This window comes from Neopsephotus bourkii, unplaced genomic scaffold (genome assembly GCF_033783945.1).
Source record: "Neopsephotus bourkii isolate Nb327-2 ecotype Australia unplaced genomic scaffold, CSIRO-AGI_Nbou_v1 NB_53, whole genome shotgun sequence".
Taxonomy (NCBI): domain Eukaryota; kingdom Metazoa; phylum Chordata; class Aves; order Psittaciformes; family Psittacidae; genus Neopsephotus; species Neopsephotus bourkii.
In genome coordinates, this window is record NW_026900570.1 from 8771333 (window position 1) to 8790511 (window position 19179).

At 36.6% G+C, this 19179-nt stretch overlaps 1 protein-coding gene across 3 annotated transcripts in view; it reads left to right on the forward strand.

Moving 5' to 3' along the window:
- Positions 1–19179, forward strand: part of CUL2 (cullin 2) — a 49813-nt gene that overhangs the window by 14574 nt on the left and 16060 nt on the right. For 2 of the 3 annotated variants that reach the window (XM_061349902.1, XM_061349921.1), the window contains exons 5-12: positions 3830–3935; positions 7918–8000; positions 10746–10832; positions 13859–13955; positions 14046–14156; positions 15366–15528; positions 16685–16809; positions 18434–18541. In XM_061349902.1, the coding sequence (XP_061205886.1) occupies positions 3830–3935; positions 7918–8000; positions 10746–10832; positions 13859–13955; positions 14046–14156; positions 15366–15528; positions 16685–16809; positions 18434–18541 (880 nt within the window). The remainder of the gene's footprint in view (positions 1–3829; positions 3936–7917; positions 8001–10745; positions 10833–13858; positions 13956–14045; positions 14157–15365; positions 15529–16684; positions 16810–18433; positions 18542–19179) is intronic. The other variant, XM_061349912.1, reaches the window with a different exon arrangement.

Here is a 19179-nt window from a genome sequence, read left to right on the forward strand (position 1 = left end):
GTGTTAAGAAGCTGCAGGTCTTAATCTTGTTTACTAATTATGTAACATACTGTAACATACTCTAACATACTGTGATACGTAGCAATAAATATGGGGAAGATTTAAACAAGAACATTTGAGTCCCAATGTTAATGATATTTTTCCACTGAAACTTCTTCTGTTGGCAGAACTATCTTCATTTTCGCCTAGAGCATTTGGTAGCTGTGGGAGATTTATTTCCATATCAGCTATTTATTATTGGTCTCATCATTTTGATACAGCTGTTGGGTTAATAAGGTTTTAGTATCTGCAGTGCTTTGTAATGAAATGGCTTTCATTTATTAGCTAATCTTCAAATTGTGGTAAATTACTTTAACACTATTTTACAGATCTGTAAACCAGTGAGTAATGTTTTAAGAGTAAATCAGAACAGATACTGGATTATGAAAACTTCCAGCACTGAGCGCTTGTATGTGCATGCTACTAGACACATTAAAGCATTCTGCTTGTATAAAGCACAGTGGTTCTGGTGCTTTTCATATAGCTCTTGTGAAGTCGCCATTGCATGTTTGCATTGAAACATTAGCAAAAAAAAAAAAAAAGTAGGTGTGAATGAACCTCTGAAGGGCATCCGTTTGAACTTCGTGCTCAGAGTAGGGCTAGCTTCAGAAGTTGAACCAGGTGGCTTAGTTTTTTGTTGAGTCAAATTCTGAACTCCTCCAAGGACAGAAATTTTGCTGCCTTTGTGAGCATCCTGTTCTAGTGCTTGATTACTCATTCTAAGAAATTGCCCTATGTGTCTCTTTGGAATTTGTCATGCTGCAGCTTGTGTCCATTATGTCTTGTCTTTTCTCTGTGCTCCTCTGAGTTTATCTTCATCTTATGTATGTCTCATGCTCTGCACTGTAATGTACCTATTTATCTCTTTATATGGTTGCGTATGCTTTCTGTAGCTTGCAAAGCAATTTAATTGTGCAAGTGATAGGTTGAAGAAAATCTTAAAAACCAATCTGAAAGCTTCTGAAAACAAACTGTAACAGTCCTAGCTAGTTAGTTACTTTTTAAAAATTGCCTCCTGTACATCAGTAGGGTGGATGATATTGCCACATAAGGTCTATCCATTTCTTTGCCCCTGAGCACTTGCAGTGGAGTGGCAAAATCATTAGCAGCATTCTCTCGGTGCAATTTTCCGAAAGCAATTTCCTTAACACTTCAGTTTAGGTTTATTCCTGTATACTGTTCTGGTAGACCCATTTTGGGGACCAGTATAGCAGTCTGACTATGGGCAGACACGGACACCAAAAAGGGTGGCTATACAGAAGTTTATCTTTGGAGAGCTTTCAGAGGAGGAAAAAATCTGAATACAGGGTGTTTATCCTTTTTGGTTAAAGAAGTATGGTACTTCTAGGCATACAGATAAATATGTGTTGTTTTGTGGTGTCATATCATGGATGCACAAAGACTTAAAGGAGGTAGATTCTTTTGGCTTTACCATGGGGCACATAAGAAAATAACCAGGAGCTGACTTGAGATAGGAACTCTCTTAGGTTTATTAGATTCAAGCCGAATTTCACAATGTCTATTTTGTCAATGCTAATATTGGTTTCTTATCCAGGAGTGTGTAATTCAAACTACTAAAACCAAATAAAACATTACAAGAAATAAAGTCTAGTCCATCTGACAAGGCTTTTGAAATCTGACCCCTCAAGGACACAGTGGGCTATTGAGATGTGTAACATTGCTTTGGGAGTGGTCACTGTGCCTAGAGCAGTAACCTGTGATTACAGTTTTGTTCTTGGTTGATCTGAAAGTACCAGATACTTGAAAGTTACCAAGTAACCTGTCCCAAATAATTAGCTACCCTTCTAATTCTTAATTTTTTTTTGCAGTTTTTTTTTCTTTGCTAAATACCTAATTTATTTTAATTTGCTGTATTACAGAGTCCCTTATCCTTGAAATAAATGGCCCACAAAAATATTAATGTACCAGACATTTTCCTGATACTGCTAGTTTAGATGGAACACCATCTTTCAGTATTCTGCTGTAAAATAGCTATTTGTTTTGAATGAGTCTTGTCACAGTCTTCTACATTCCAAACTTTTTTTTTCTGGAGTGGAAGCTTTGTGGATATGTTTTGAGGTGTGGGTACCGAAAGGTATATTGCTTTGCTAATACCATGAAAGGAAGCAAACCTCAGTTTTCTCATCTTGTTGCTATTTTCCCTATCAGATAATAAAGCATAAGCCAACACAGGTGCACTTTCAAGTAACTGGGCCTGAGTGTATGATCAGGCATTTCAAATTTTCGCCTGAAAGTTTTATCTCAATAGTAGCAAGAGTCAGTGGGCAATTTCTGATATTATCAATCCAGGACCAACTCTTTGTCTTCACAGTAAGTTACAGATGAACATTATGGATTGTCTTCCAAAAGTAAGAAATACAGATGAAGTATTTGATGTAGTTATTCAAGGTGAAAAATGGTTAATGACTTCAGTGGAGAACTTTATTTCAGATTATACTGTTTGCATATGTTTTGAATTTATTTGCTTGTCCTTGATTCTGGAAGCTGATGGTAAAAGTAGGGGAAGGAGAGAGGAAATGTGGGCAAATTTGATTTTGAGGCAGAGTGTGGTGAAGCTCTTGCCAAGAGTGTTTCTGCCTGCCTACTTCTTGCCATCCCCTTTTTGCTTGGGCTACCTTATCTAGGTTAGATTTGTTTATTCACTTGTGACTGTGTTAGTTTTAAGATGAATCAGTTGCCTGATCTGGATTTGCTGAGAAGACATGTACTGGTGGAAGAGGGTGTGAATGAGGAGAGCATAGGGTTTTTCTTTTCAGTAAGCTTAACAGGGAAAAGCAGAATGGTATCTGCTGCCCTTGTTTGCTCGTGGGGTAGGGGGGGATGAGTATCATTAAGGAGCATGCCTAAGGCTTGTGTTCCAGCTCTTTGGATGTCCACGCAAGTTGTATATGAAGTGGTAGGCCTATAATCTTCTACGCAGACTTGCATCTACAAGGCTAGGCTAGTATTCCAGCTTGTCACCACCACACAAGTCTTCCTTAGTTGGACCCTGTTCATTTTTAAACTGAACCATTTTATTTCTTTTAAGGGAATACTGAGAATTAAGAGGGATGTTTTATCAGGTCTTGCGCAGAAACCGTGTTCTGTTCTTTATAAAAACTATACATACAATAGTAAATACTAAATTAAAGGAAAGCATTTATAACATTTTTTATAGCTGTTAATTAAAATAATTTCTTCAAATTCTTCTCTTTAAAGTTTGTAATACAGCTGTTTGCTAGTTATCATGACCTGAGTAAGGGATCCTAACTGACAAATATTGGCCCTGTAAAAATTTACACTATTTTTGTGTCTTAGCCTGAGAGAAATGCAAAATAATAAACATTACAGGTAGAAGTAAATACATGTTTACCTAGAAATAACTGATGTTTGGGAATGTTTTTCTATCATTAAAACTAAACAGATTGCTATCACTCTAGTACTAGTCAACTGTCCAGAATTTAGCAGTTACTTTGCATATATGTGTATGAATAATATGGTAGTGTATGTTGAAAAGTTGAATTCTTACACAAATATATTGCACACCAAGAAAGTGGTGACAGTGCTGTTGGGTATCTCAGTTACTAACACTTGTTTTAATATGATGTAAGTTCTTTGAATGGAAGCAATTTGTGTTTTAAGAATTTCCTACATATAGCAGTGGCATTGGTTACAAGAGGTTATCTTTTGTGATGTGGAACACATTCCATGATTCCAAATTTATTAAAAAAATAAAACCCCACAAGCTTAATTTTTGCCTGCTTTGATTAGAATATCTTTATTTCTATAGGTACCTCAACACACAGTTTATTAAGAAGAACAAATTGACTGAAGCTGATCTTCAGTATGGTTATGGAGGGGTGGATATGAATGAACCATTGATGGAAATAGGAGAGGTAAGTATCTCTGAAAGTGGGAGTGGATATAAACTGTATTCAGAAGTTCTATATGTTTGGCTGTGTCCTTTTAAATTTGACTTTTCTGAGTCACAGAATCTGAATACTTAATACAGTAGAAGATATAAGCACTGAACCCTTTGTAAAATGAGGTTACAGTTTGGATGCAGAAAAATATAATGATGGGGGCAAATATGAAAACTGCTGGAGAGCTTCAGTTTAAAATATGATAATAGATACCACTTTGCAGATGTGAAGCTACTATCTAGAAAATAATTGAAAAAGCACTGCTTTTGTTTTTTGAAACCCTTGAAATACTACTTTTAGGCTTCTATTTCTTGATGTCACAAAATGTAACAGCTTTTTCTGAGGTTAGACTTCTGTACATCTTATTTTCTAGGGCAAGCTGTTTTGTACTTCTATTCTAGCAACTTGAGTAGAGATTTTGAAAGAAAAACCAGACCTAAAAAGGCTGACAGGCTGGGGGCTGGACTGAAGAAAACCACCGGAAACATGATGTACTTTAAGTCAAGGCAGTTCAGCACTGAAAATTCTCTCAGCTACCCATACTCTCTCCAAAGCTTGCTAATCAGTGGTGTCTGTAAAGGCTTATCAGAGCTTGGAAGTACATATTGCTGCACTGTTTGTGATATCTCAGAATGGCATAAATGTTATTCCTTATTTCCTCAGACTGAGTCTTAGCCAAGTCTGTTCCTACAATTGTCAAAGGTAGTCTTTAGCTCTGTTTGAATCACGGTTAGTTCAGCTGCTTTGGGGGCTAGGAATAGGTCTAGGCTTGTGCTTGGAGCCATTTCATGCTGTTGTATTAATGAATTCTTCCTCTGTTTCCATATTCTATGCCATTCTGAGGTATCACCTGAAGGATGGTAGTGGCAGCCTTTGTCCATAGTTTTCTGCCCTATGATATGTTTACCAATGAAGAACAAAATAATTCAGCTTTTTTTTCGAGTATTTTGTTTTCCTCATGTTGATGGAATCTTAAGGAAGGATAATGACTCACAGTTTTCTTCAGGCTTCCCAGCAGTCGTTCCTAGGATGGTACATCCCTAGCTCATCCCTTGGGCAGGTTATGGGGAGGATCAAGATTCTCAACCTATAGCTGGCAGCCTTTGGGTTTTGATGAAGATGTTCAGATGATGATATCTGAAATTCTGCTAAAGAGTTTTTCATTATCTCACTCCCTAAGACTCCCTTGCTCTTTAACAAGTACTGTCTTTGTAATTGGTGGTAGCGGGAGGTGAATTTTGGATCTTGAGGCAGTAAAGATAATATGTCTTCATTACTAGTGTAGGATTAGGTTTATGGCAGTTACTCCTTTGCCCAGAAAAGGAACGGAGGCTTGAGCCTTACACTCAAGTAGGTTAATGCATTGTATTGCAGCACTGGTTTTGGTGATTTCATTGCCCCAGAAATAAAGTAGTTCACATTTCTTAACCTGCAAGGCCCTCACCAAGTTTGTCAAGTCTTTTTTTGAAAGCATTTTCTCCTTATGATCTCTGTGTAGGTTTCTATGTTTTATTCTTTAGATTTCACTAGTGCCTTTGATAAAGGTCTTTATAAAGAGATCAACAGTTGAAATAATGGAAGGAATTATCATTTATTCCTCTTTAGATGACTGAAATGATTTGTCCTTTATCTACCCAAGAGCAAACATGTTTCTTTTATATGTAATTCTCTTCAGTCTCAGCATGAAGTTATTTCAGCAGAAATAATGCCCAGTGTTTGTAGAAGCAGAACTGTACTCTCTATGTACTGAAGTTTCTGTCCCAGCTTCACTCCTGTGTGTTAATAAAACTTTGTGAGGTTTTCAGTAATCTTAAACAAGTACGTGCTTGCTTAGTTCTTCTTGGGCATGTAATGGTAGGTACGTATAAGACACCTGAATTGTGTGTGTGATGTGTATGGGCATGGCTTCAAACAGTTTATCATCCTGATAAACATTCCAGACACTCAGTAATTGTTGTACTAGGAAAAATACAGGATGAGATGGGTTGATGAAAGTAATGTGGCAGTGCTTGCAAGAGATTTAAATTTTTTTTCTGTCTCTGTTAATGAATGCATGGTGAAGGATGCTGCTTTTCTGAGTTGGGCTGCTATCACCGTTTTTGGACTCCTGAGTGTTCAATGATTCTGAGAGCCCTGAGCTAGAAGGTAGTGAAGATGTGCCTTCTGTTCCCACACCACTACCCTCTCCAACTTCCCAAACCAGGTTCTGGAAAATGGAAGAAACTGCCATGTTCTGTATTGTCAATCTAGGTTGATGAGTAAGATCAGTCCCTCTCTTCGGGAGAAAAAGTCTCTTGAACTAGTACATCAAGTTGCTGTATTGACCTGTCTGCAGTTTATTTGACAAGAAAATTCCAGTTGGCATCTTGAAGCTGTTTCAGATTGGTCCCTCTCGTAAGAGGGGCCATGATGCTAGAGACTGCATTTCAGGGAATACATTGCAGAATAGAGTTACCTGAGGCAGTCCCCTTTACCTCATACTCACAAAACATGTCAGTCCTTTTTTGTTTGTTTGGTGGTGTGTTGGTTTGGTTTGGTGGTTTTGTTGTTTATTTGTTTGTTTGTTTTTTTCTCCAGAACTGTTTTAGTTCAGCATTGTCTGAATGAGTTCCTGTCTTAGGGAAACTGTTTTTCTCTAACTGTGCAATTGTACCGTCCACAAGGCAAGGCGGTGAAAATCACTTCTGTTTTGATTTATAAGCAAACCTTTAGCTCTTCTTTGAGCCTGCTGCTGCAGTTGGGTCAGCTTTACCTCCCAGACTTCTTTACCCTGTATTACAGCAAGGGTGCTGGATGATAGCTATGGTAGACAGCAAGTTCATTTGTCTGCTCTTTGAAAGAAAGATTCGTTCCACAAGGTGGATCAGAGTGGATACCTAGTTGATAGGTAGATGCCTACTTTAAGTTCATGCATACCTGGTAAATATTTTTATTTTTACAGCTGAGGTCCTGTTAGTTGTGTCAAAGCTTTCTTAGCAGTAATATTCCCTCTGTCCTTACTGATTTTGGTAATTTCATTTTTTTCACAGTGTTTTTTATAAGTCTCAGACATGTGTAGGTATTCCCACCATATGAAGGATCACATTATCTCCTTTGGGTTTTAAATTTGATTTTAACTTAACCATACAAACTCCTTTGAATGATTGCAGTTGTATTTTCAAAAATGGTATGTTTTGGAAGCAATTACTTCAGCCACAGAAGTTTGAGATATTTTGGTATATTTGGTTGACAGGGTGACCTATCCCTAATATGAAAGTGATTTAAATTTCATTCAAGTCAAGTATTAGTTTGCAACACTTTGCCTAAGCTGTATGCATGCTTGGGGATGCTGTCTGTGTGTTTGATGTAAGGGTTCTGTATCTTTTACTCTGACCTCTAACAAATTGGCTAAGAGACATTCCCTTTTGGCAGCTGAGGTGTGGTTTGCTATAATTTCTAGAAATAGTGGTGTCTGCACACATTCAAACACTTCAGTTAGGCATGTTACTTACCTGTTACTGTGCAGATGTTTTGTTTATATTTACACTCAAAACCTGTCCTTGTAACAGATTTGCTTATGATCCTTATGTGTGTTTGATAATCCTTGGTAGAGTGGAATCAAGGAATAAGTAAATCAGTCCTATTAGATATGTAGGCAGAATGCAGATTGCGAAGTGTGCATTCAGACATTTCCTGACCAGAAATTCTGTCTGATGCTGCTGGTATACAGATCTGTGTGACCTTCATCCAAATGCAATCAGATGTTCTAGAAGAAAAATGCTAAAATAGCATATTGACAAATTGTGTGTGTGAGGCAAACAAAATAATTTAGAAAGGAGAAAGAAGAGGGTGTCTACCAATTTAATTTTTGATATCCTGAATGGGAATTGTGTCATCTTTGGTTTTGTTTGGGTTTTTTGGGGGTGTTTTATTGGCATTTTTGTTATTGACATAAGCTTGCATTGTATTCTGACAGCTAGCTCTTGATATGTGGAGAAAATTAATGATTGAGCCACTGCAGGCTATCCTTATCCGGATGCTCCTCCGAGAAATAAAAAAGTGAGTGCTTGTCTGTTTTTCACTTTTACCCAGTGTGTGGGGGTATTGCACTTTTTTACTTTGAAAAGCCTGGGGACTTTGAACAAATTCTCTTATGTTTTTTGTTTTTAAATGATAGCTCATTACCTGTTGATGATGGTCTTCTATCGGCTTTTCTCATTATAGCTGCGTATCTGTGATTTGCGTGTGTAGAAAAAGACTCTGAAAATAATTAATTTGCTGCAATCTGAGGGTAGTGATCTTTAATGTTTCAGTAATGTAACCCTTCTAATGAATGGAATTGGGGAGCAGTTAGAATAATTCTTCAGGTCTCATAGGATGCCTTTTGCCTTTTTCTCCAGCTGATGCTGACTGTTAATGGATTCTGTGCTGTCAGTAAACTTAAGGACCAGGACTTACAGAAAGATTTGCCAAAGCTAGAAAAGCTATGTTGCTTTGCGTGGGACCCAAAATGATTCTTGCTTATCTGCCAGGGAGACTTAAGCTTCTGTTTTTCTGTTGTTTGGATGAGTGGCTTCACTTAACATTATTGGTACCTTACTGGAATGAAATTGAAGTAAATTTTTTGCACTTTGAGGGAATTTCCTATTTTATTTCTGAATACTTTCGTTACTCTAAAGCAAAGACCCTGGTAGTTACAGGGCTTGGGACTTTTAAGCTTTGATTTAAAACTTTTTTACTATTTAAGTCCTAATGAATCTCTTTATTGATGAGTAAACAGAAGTTCTGAAATCTATTGCAGCCCTTATGTGTAGTTGTAAGTTCCATCAGTTTCTACGCTTTTACTGCTCTTCAGGGTAGCTCTAGGGTTGCCTAATGGCTGGCATTCTTTTAAGTGATTGCATGCCTGACTCAAGTGACCAGACTAGTGTAGGTAAATTGAGTGAGACAATTTGTCTGACTGAGGTTCCTCGAACAAGCACGTGGTCAGAAGAAAGCTCTATTTATAAGACATTCAAGAACTGATTTTATTACTACAATTTTATTTTTCCTTCCTGAATCAAATTTTTGGCAAGTAAGTAACTGACATGATACCTCTGTCTGAGATTTCTGAAGCCAGAAAGCATTTACTTGTAGTTGTTGACTCATGTTTGCTTTGTAACCAGTGTTAATGCTGCTTTATCCTATGTTTACTATAACAATTTATTTATGCTAAATGAAGATTCTCTAATACATGGTGAAGAAAATGCTGCTCTGGTACATCAAGCACAGCGACACGGAAGATGCATTTTAGTCAATCTGTGTATTTCATTGGTGGGTGGGAGTAGAAATCTGTTAAAACCTTTTTCAACAGACATCTGATGCCTCTTAAAATAATGATATGTGTTTACTGTGAGGCTGGCAGCAGATCTCAGAAGGATATTTAGATCAAGACTTACTGGCTTGTGGAGCATAAGGTTTTGAGACTGTAAGAAATTTAAATTATTTGTTATTAAACCGTTTGGAAAGTTTTAAATAAAACATGAGTCTGGATTTTTTTTTTTCCCTTGGTTATTAAGGATTCTTCTATGTGATCTCAAAGAAGTTGATTCAACTCTGTTTCTTAAAATACACATCTAACAATTCATATAAACATCTAGCCAGGGTGATCTGCATATCATGTATCGAGCTAGATGGGACAGAACTTATTATAGCTGTTCTTCCTAGTATCATGAAATGTAGGGCTTGCTATGGGTATTCTGAGGGTGGCCTTTCCATATAATGGGAATATGGGCTCATTGCTGTTCTTTGCTGTAGTTCTACTGGTCAGTACAGTTTGTAAGAGGCAATTTTGAAGACACTGCTGCAAGTGACTGTTAGATGTATTTTAGCATTGAGTTCAGCAATTCAAGGATTAAACAACGTCTTTGAAGAGTTGGGTATTGCTAAGTTACATCTGGCAGAGGTGCAAGAATATGCATGGGAAGAATATTACTTAAAATAATAAAATTACTAATACATATATATATATTTAAACTTCTCTGCTAGATGCTTCTGTAGTACTTAAGTGTGTGCATGGTGTAAAAATGTTTTACAAAAAAAACCCCAAACCCAAACTTAAATAGGTGGGACAGTTGAACTCCTTGTAACCAGATTTTTCATAGTATGTAATGATATGTAGAATTGATAACCAATATTGTAGTCAACTGGTTGCGTATAAAAGTATGTTTATTACTCTACTGGAAAAGGTAGGGGGGAGCAGAGCCATAAATTTTGCTTTCGGGTTTATTTATGTATTTAATAAGAATTTTAAAAAGACAACTTCTGACAAATCTTGAGCGTATCAACTTTTTAGAAGCTATAAAGTTGTGAAATACACTATACATTACAATAAAATAAAATAAACCAAACTTTTTTGGTACATAAAAATAAGTAAATACAAGTAGTGACTTGTGGTTCAGCTGAACAAGATGGCTAAACTGGTCTAAGACTTTGCTGATGCCAAAAAGGAGCAAGCTGTGCTCTTCTGCCTTTCTTGTGCTGAACTTGGTGCTCATCTAGTCCCTTAGTGAACCAGCTCAACTGCTGATATGACTGGACACTATCTTGGCTATTATTTCTCTCAGATCGGCATGGTCAGTTGAGCAAAGAACTAGATGAGTGCTAGAGCAGTGCAAGAGAGAGAGGGCTCTGACTGAGCAAAAGGGAGCAGAATTAGCCCCTTTGAATAGCAGAGAACTGTTAAATCATTTAAGCCTGTCTTGTGTGACTGCACTCTTAATACAGAGTTTTGAATATAACACACTTTCTTCCCCCTCCCTCTAGCCCAAGCACTCCTCCTACAAGGCAAGCTGAATCTCAACTTACGCATTTTTGTTTCAACACAACAGGAAGCCGTCAAGATCTTGAATTGTGAGAAAATTCAATTATGAAGTTCTTAAACAGAAATAATTTGGAAATCATTCAGGTGCTATCCCAAATGACATGAGTGCTTAGTTCAGACTAACCAGGAGAGGCTTCTCTACTAAAGATAAACTAACACTTCCTAACTAACTGAACCTATTCCTGTCTAAGCTGATACATCATTTACACTATTTGTTTGAGAGGAAAGCTATTGGAAGTTAACTTTTTAGTAGTATTCAAAACAGGCTATTCAATTCACAGTGAATTCTATAGTTAGTTGTTCTCAATAGGCTGTTGGTCTGACACAGCAGAGCAGTTCCTTTCAATGGTGGAACCTTCTTTTAATGAGTACAGTATTTATTATTGTACCTTTAAATAGGTTCTGTGGGGGCTATAGCAGTACACTGCAGTACATGTTAAACTTCCACTGTTAGCTTCATTCTTATGGTAAGAACAAAGTGGAGTTAATATAAACTAGCACAACTTCCTTGACTTTGTGTTTTGTAGCTTTCTTCGTTTCTTTTGAAAAAAGCTTATCATCATCCAACTTAGTGGAATTTGCATTTCTAGCATTTAATCTTTTTGTCCAGATTCCGCACCAAATATCATCTTTCCCTTCTGCCCTCCAAGATGTCCTGTGACATTGCTAACTCAAATTGCATGCAGCTGCTCTGTAGTTGTATGCATCCAAATTGCCTGCTCACTACTGCCAAGAAGGAAAATGCACATTTAATAGACCTCCACCTTGGCGGGATTCGTTTTAGTTTAGTGGATGCTTCTACTGCTACCACTTTAATGAAAATTACTCTCAAAACTTCCTTCAAATTTTGTTGGCAGTAGTCATTTGCATTACAGGTTCTTGGGAGCAGAGTGCCATTGGTGTAAAAAAAACCCCAAACCCTGAAGATGCTGCTGGAGCAGCAAAACTCAGTCCATTACTGTGTTTCTTTTCATTTATTGCCTTCGTGCTATTAGATCTCTGCTTGAAAAGCCTGTCTGGCCCATTGCTGCTCTTCCATGGAGCATCTACCTCCTGCACTTTTAAAGCTTTTTCCTATTGATACATTGACCTTTAAATCCCCTGGGACTGACCTTTGCTGCCCCCTTTCCTCCTGCATCTGCAGGGGGGAAGTCTGTGAAGTGGCCTGTGAACCAGGAAGTGGGGAGCTGAATCTTCATCTGTTACTACAGTAATGCTTCTTGTGTTTGTGTCGCTGGTATCTTTCTACATCCAAACCCGCATGTACATGTACCCCAACCCCAGGTGCACTGGCCTGTCTCTTGACAGAGCCCTACTTCGTAATAGGCTGAACTTTTAGTTACTTAGCTTTCCACACTGAAGGACATCCTGCTGTGTTCATAAACTGCATGCATCCTGCATCAGACCATGCTCCTGGACCTCCCAGGGTGGGCCTGGGTCCAGGCCCTGCTCTGATGCTTCAGTTCTTCCCTTCTGTGGCATGCTTCTGCCTCTGCCATTGTATAGCCAGGCCCAGCAGAGGGACTTTGGCAAGAATGCAGGATATGATTATATGTACCTAAACACAGATTTATTTCATTAGTTCAGCTACCAGAACCACAGGAAACCTTCCTATTTTGGAGGAAATGAGACCATCCCCTCTAAAACAGTTACCCAGTAGGTCAGCTCATTTGTAACAGGTGACCAAGCTGTGTAAACCATACAGTAACTGCTTGTGATCTGTTAGAACGCTAGTTTTTTTTCCACCCATCATGGGTATATGGTAGTATTTAAAAGCAATGTACATTAGTAACAGTGTTGTGAACACATGGCTATGTTCTGGTGTATGTATGCTGCTGAGGTTGTCCTGGTAAACCTCCATAGCTTATGTTCTTGGGCATTCTCTAGAGGTTTTACCAATTTCAAACCAAAATGAATAAAATTTGCAAAATTATTTCTCCCCTATTCCACCCCAGCCTAGATGGGTGTATGGTAATGCTTGGGTGTGAAGCATTTTTGCTAGCTTTACTTCTTTTTTTTTCTTTCAATTTTTTTAAATCATTCATATTAATGACTTTACTATATCGACATAGGTTTCTAGCAGAGAACTCATCTTTTCAGTGCAGTCTGGGTAATATTAAAAGTTCTATATACATGTATGTATGTGTACATTTGAAAATTAAAACCTTTGCAATTATAACGGCTGATGCTTAAGTGTAAATACACCTTTGCAAATCATATTTTGGTATTACTTAATACCTGAGGAGCTAAGGAATGCTTTTTACTTCTTTGTAAAGTGTATGTCAGAGGTGGTCTTTTTCAGAACAGTTGATGTTTTAAGTAAGTTGCTGCTGCTGCTGCTGCTGCTGCGCTAAGTCTGGGTCCATTATTTCCTGTCTTTGCAAAGGAATGAACACTAATGGTTTTAGCATGCAAAGCACTTGTTTTGATTACTTTTGTTTTCAACTGAATGAGACTAAAGATAATATTTTCTTCACTTGAACTCGCTCATTTGAAGCTAAGAACTTGGCTGAAAAATGTAAGGTTTCCTTTTCAAATGTGTGATTAACAATTGTGATGATACTTCAAGTACGGTATTTGTTCCACTTGACAACTATGTGTTGAATAGTAGATATTCAGAAAAGAAAATAGCATGCTGCTTGCTCTCATGCTGACAAAAATTATTACTGGGGCTTTTTTTTTGCTTTTTTTTGGCAGGGGCAGGAGTGTAAAGGTAGTCTATTTAATAAATGCTACAAATGCAAGATAGAACTTAATGCAACTCTGAAAGTACTTGCTTAGAGTATGTAATTTGGAATACTTGTATCCTTAGCAAAGACTTGGAAATTTCATGACCTGCAAACGCTTTTGAACAGTTTATGAATTGTTATCTCAACAATTTAAATGGAGAGAAAGAAGAGTGCATTTTTTTCTTTTAAGATTAATCTTCAGTTTTGCCAGTTTAAGCAGAGGAATTTATTGGAAAATGCTTTCATCCAATTTTATTTCATTTGGCTATCAGAGGAGTTACACTAGATACCTACATTCTCATGAGTGTTCACTTTGCCTATTTCAGTGATCGCTGTGGAGAAGACCCAAACCAGAAAGTAATCCATGGGGTTATTAACTCCTTTGTTCATGTTGAACAGTATAAGAAAAAATTCCCCCTAAAGGTAGATACACATTTCTGATTTATTTTTTTAATTTTGAATTTTAACCTAGTATATGCATTGTTTGTCCTTTAAAAAAAATCTCCCTTTTAGTTTTATCAGGAAATTTTTGAGTGTCCTTTTCTGAATGAAACAGGGGAGTATTATAAACAAGAAGCTTCAAATTTATTGCAAGAGTCAAATTGCTCACAATACATGGAGAAGGTAAGAGACTCTTCTGTACATATGCAATAACTGAAATCTGATGTTATCAGCTTACCAATTATGCATGTTTTCCCGTACAGCTCCCATAAATCTTTGTTGTATGCTTTTGTGCAGTTTAAACTGTACTTTTTAGTGTCATGGTTAACCTGAGTATAAACTACAAACTTTGCCCATGGATGGACTGTCAGTTTTAAAATATTTTGTAATAAATTATAAATCAATTTCATTAAAAGTAAAAAAAGGAAAACAAAAAAAAAGGCAAAACCCGACTCATGTATCAAAATGATGAGTATTGCTTCCTCACTTCCTTATTTTCCTTCTGTTTGTAGTAGCATGAGTTCTAGCAACATAATGGTTAGAGAAGGCTCTATGATAGAGTTGTTACAGAGCATTGTTAAAAATTACATACTCAGCGTGAATTTTCTTTTGTTTTGCCTTGTGGTGCATGAGGTCAGGTTGTGGTTAAATTGCTTGTAATTCTTATACTTTGCTCATGAAAGCAAAGATTAATACAAGACTAGGAGCCAGTCCTCAGTGCTGTGCTGGCCACACTAACAAGATAAGTTGAGAAGGCTGTGAGACTGCTTTCAACCACAAGAAACAAAAGCTAGTGATTGCACACCTGAGGTGAAATTCAGGGACAGGCTAAGACTTCAGCTAAACCAAAAGAAATGCAGATTCAGTTTGTCTGTCATTAGCAGCCTACAGATGCCCTTCTCTCCTTAGGTTTCCCTCACTTTCACCAGATATAATTACTTTTATGTCAGTATTCATATGACTTATTTTATAATAATGCCTATTTCCTTCATTAAAGTTATAAAGAAATTTTTTACTGATAGCTCAGATGCACTCCTATACCTTTTGAGTAGATGTTTACATACAAGCCACGTGAGTTTGGAACAGTGAAGTGACTCTTACAATCATATAATTAGGTGTTGTGGTAAAACTTTCTCAGGAGGAGTAGGAAGTGAAGTAGGAGAAACTGGGAAGGACAAAGTTGAAGGGAAAAAGAAGTTTTGACAACTACTGACTGCTGTTAGCCTGATTCAAAAGAGCAAATTTAATTTTTCATCATCCTGGACAAATTCTTTTTTAAAGGGTGTTACTTATTTGTGTGTCTCATTCTACATACATAAATTGCTGTATATTCGTGGTTCTGTATTGGTTGTTCGTATTTCATCAGCTCTCAGTTTCCAAACTTGTTTGTAGGTTTTGGGTAGATTAAAAGATGAAGAAATGCGGTGTCGGAAATATTTGCATCCCAGCTCATATGGCAAAGTAATTCATGAATGCCAACAGAGAATGGTAGCTGATCACTTGCAGTTTCTACATGCAGAATGTCACAATATTATCAGACAAGAGAAAAGAAGTGGTAAGTCTCAGTGGTCACAGAAAGTGGAAATCGTTTTTGTTTTCTTCTTTTAACATTGTTGTGTGCAGTCTTTATTTAATGACGATGTGCTTAAGCATTTTCAGCTTGTACTAGTACTGTTACCTAGAAAGCCCAATTAAAGCCTGAATGACATTTTTCTTTTACCATGTAATACATTCTTATTCTTCTAAATACCTAGTCAAAGCCTTCTTTTACTGTTAACAACCCTTTTTTTTTTGACCAATACTCTTTCCTTGTCTTAGTTGCCTTAAAAACACATTGAAGTCCTGTGTCCAGTAGAACTGATCATATTTTATGCTTGTGTCTTCATTTGTAAACCAGTGACTCTGTCTTTACAGATTCTTCATCATCATAATCAGTTAGGATTATAAAATACTTCGGCTTCTTTTCATAGCCACTTTTTATTGTCCTAAATCTTTTGTGACCTTTCATCCCAGATCTTTTTTGTAAGGGGGGATGCTCTTACAGTTATATTCCATGCCTGACTAGAAGAAATTTGCTTCTTGATGACTACATGCCTTTTACCCTTGAAAGAATGCTTATTCTTTTATGGAAGATGGTATCCAGTCTGTGAAACAAATTATTTTTCGCAGTCAAATTGTATCCAGTAGTAGCATTCAATTTCCAAAGAGTTTGCCAAATTTGATCAGAGCTTGGATACTTAAGAAAGAAAAACCAAAACTCATTTTAAAAAGTTGCTTATTTACAGCTATTCTAACCTGAGAAAAATTTTAAGCCACCACTAGAGCATAACAAAATGTCAAGAAGTTACATAATTAATTTTACTGAGCTAATGCCAAGGGAGATTTAGTGAAGCCAAGGATAAAAATAAGCTGGCACAATACTTTTCCATACTAGCCCACATCTCTTGGAGTTTCTCCTAAACAAACAGTATTGGAAGAGTGACTTTATCACAATAGCAATACTCAATAAATACTGACATTAGCCCTACTATTTCCCTTTTTGCTTTTGTCAGTGATCCAGTGTATGTTAATTTTTTATTGTCTATTTTGTTTTCAGAACAGTTAGTCATGTTTCAGTCTTTGGAAAGTTCTGTGTAAAATGGTAGTACTGTATTAAGTGTTGATTTTTAGCGTTTCTAAGCATATTCTATAAAAATGTATCTCTGTTACAGACATGGCTAATATGTATACTCTGCTTCGTGCTGTGTCAAGTGGTTTACCTCATATGATTCAGGAACTACAAAACCATATCCATGATGAGGGCCTTAGAGCAACCAGCAATCTTTCTCAGGAAAATGTGAGTTTTCTCAGGCAGCTCGAGTTACCTGTTTGATTAACTTTCCAGATGAAATGTTTACCCTTTTCTTTTTAGTTTATTCTGGTTTGGGTTATTTTTGTTGTTTTTTTTTTTTTAAATTTTGCCTATATGAAATTGGTTTGGAACATTATGGATAAATTGGGTTATAGTCAGCACAGTTAGCTGTGTGACACATACCTATCCTGAGAGTCAGTTGTTGTGACACAAACCCAGAAACAACTACAGCTAGGAATTTCTCATGTTTAATGCTGTCATGCCAAGTAGGTCCTTTTGTTCCATGCATGTATTTTTTTTTTCCTGAATTTCTCTAAGTCGGTGACATTTGCCATTCTTGTACATAAGGAACCAATGATTCCATTTAGTTTAATTGCACGTTATTTGTAAAGGCTTGACATCGTGTCCTCATTTCAGTGTGGTGTTTTTCACTAATAGCTTTTTAGTCTCATATTTTTATGTAATTTCTGAAAATTCTGTAGCTATATTATTTTACTAAAGTGTTTTACACTTTTTTCTGTTCATATGTATTTAAATTACTGTATTCCATTTTTCGTTCCTCCAGCATTGCTGTTCAGAAACAGCCAACCTTTCATCTGGCATTACTTTTGTACATGTGTACATCTTGCTGTCTGGATCTGTGATCACTTTCAGATGCTGACTTTATCCACTCAGTGTTTCTGTCTGTAATAATATATAGATACAAACTGTTGTAAATTCACTCTTTCATTGACTGCACAGGAGTTCTTACTCTCCTGTGACTCCTGTGTGCATACTGAAAATGGGCTAAACTCTTCAGTAGTATATTTTGCTTTGAGATTTTTTGTGCATTTATTGAGTTTATTCTTTCAAACTAAAGGTGTCTACATAGGGAAATGAATGCAGAGCCATAAGGGTGATGCAGCTTCATAGCTTTATGTAGATAAATACAAAATGTGAAATACTTGCTGCACTGTGTGGATTAAGTACTTTGGCATCAAAACATTTTTCATGTGTGATCTGAGAACGCATTTGGGCTATCATGTGATACAGCCAGTGCATTGCACACTGCTGCATTGCTGCCTACCTGCTTTTCTGTGTAGGGACTCCTCTACGTCATATTGGTCATTTCTGTACAAAAGGTTATGCTGAAATGTGGCACACTAAATTAGATTGGTAACTATCCTACATAAGAAAATTCAAAGGGTTCATCCAGATTTTCTGTCTCTGAAGTCAGTGTGTAGGAGAAGCAGCAGTTCACTTATTTTGGTAGCTTTTTTGGCTTGATTGCTGTATTTCACAGCATCATTATTTAAGTGTTAGTGTTGATGGTTTTTGAAAGGTCTAATAAAAAGATTTTGGGATATGACGGCAAAGTATAGACAGCATGAGAGCAGTATAGACTCAAACGTCTGTAAATGTAGCCATAGACGCTTCTTTCCAAAACATAATCAGAGTAGTGTAAGAGGACAACAATGCAGGATCAGTCCTCTCAAACATGTAATCACTGTGATTTTAACTTTTATCAGAAAGAATAATTAGGCAAAAATGTACAACTAATGTAGATATATTTATGTGTAGATAATATTTTTCTTATTAACTTGCTTTCTGTTTTTTCTGCCTTTTTCAGATGCCAACTCAGTTTGTGGAGTCAGTTTTGGAAGTACATAGTAAATTTGTTCAGCTCATCAACACTGTTTTGAACGGTGATCAACACTTTATGAGTGCCCTTGACAAGGTAACTTAAATAAAAAAAACATTGGAAAACAAAATGTGAGGCCCTGTTTCAGGCTCACCAAAATTCTTCAGGACATCAGCACATTCAGAGGTGGCGTTCTTATGCAGTTTTTCTAGTTTAGATATGTAATCGAACAAAAGACAGTCCAGTGTTTAGGGAAAAGATATGTACGAAGGAGACCACTTTAATACTTAAATGTGTTCTGAGCAAAATACCTTCTTTTCATCATAATTCAAAATACAAAAATGGAGCTGACGCTTTTAATGTAAATTTAAGTGCCAATAATAAATAGATAAATGGAGTGGTTTTGGGTAGCTTGATAACGCTTCTGTGCATTTGAACTTCAGTTTGCTTGCTGCCATAATGTTTAAAATCCTATTTACAATTTCCTGTCTAAGGATGCATGCATACATTTCATTGTTCTCTTGTGGTGTTTACAGTAATTACAGTTTTAAGGTAAGGTCATAGTGTAAGATTAGATAATTTTCAGCCAAGGTTAATCTGGAAAGACACACTGATGAATACATCAGTAATAATAGTAGTTATCCATCTGTATTTGTGCTTTTGAGAAAATAATTGTTTATTATTTTAAAACAAATACTTATTTTAATATCCTAATACATTTCTGTCTCAGTTGC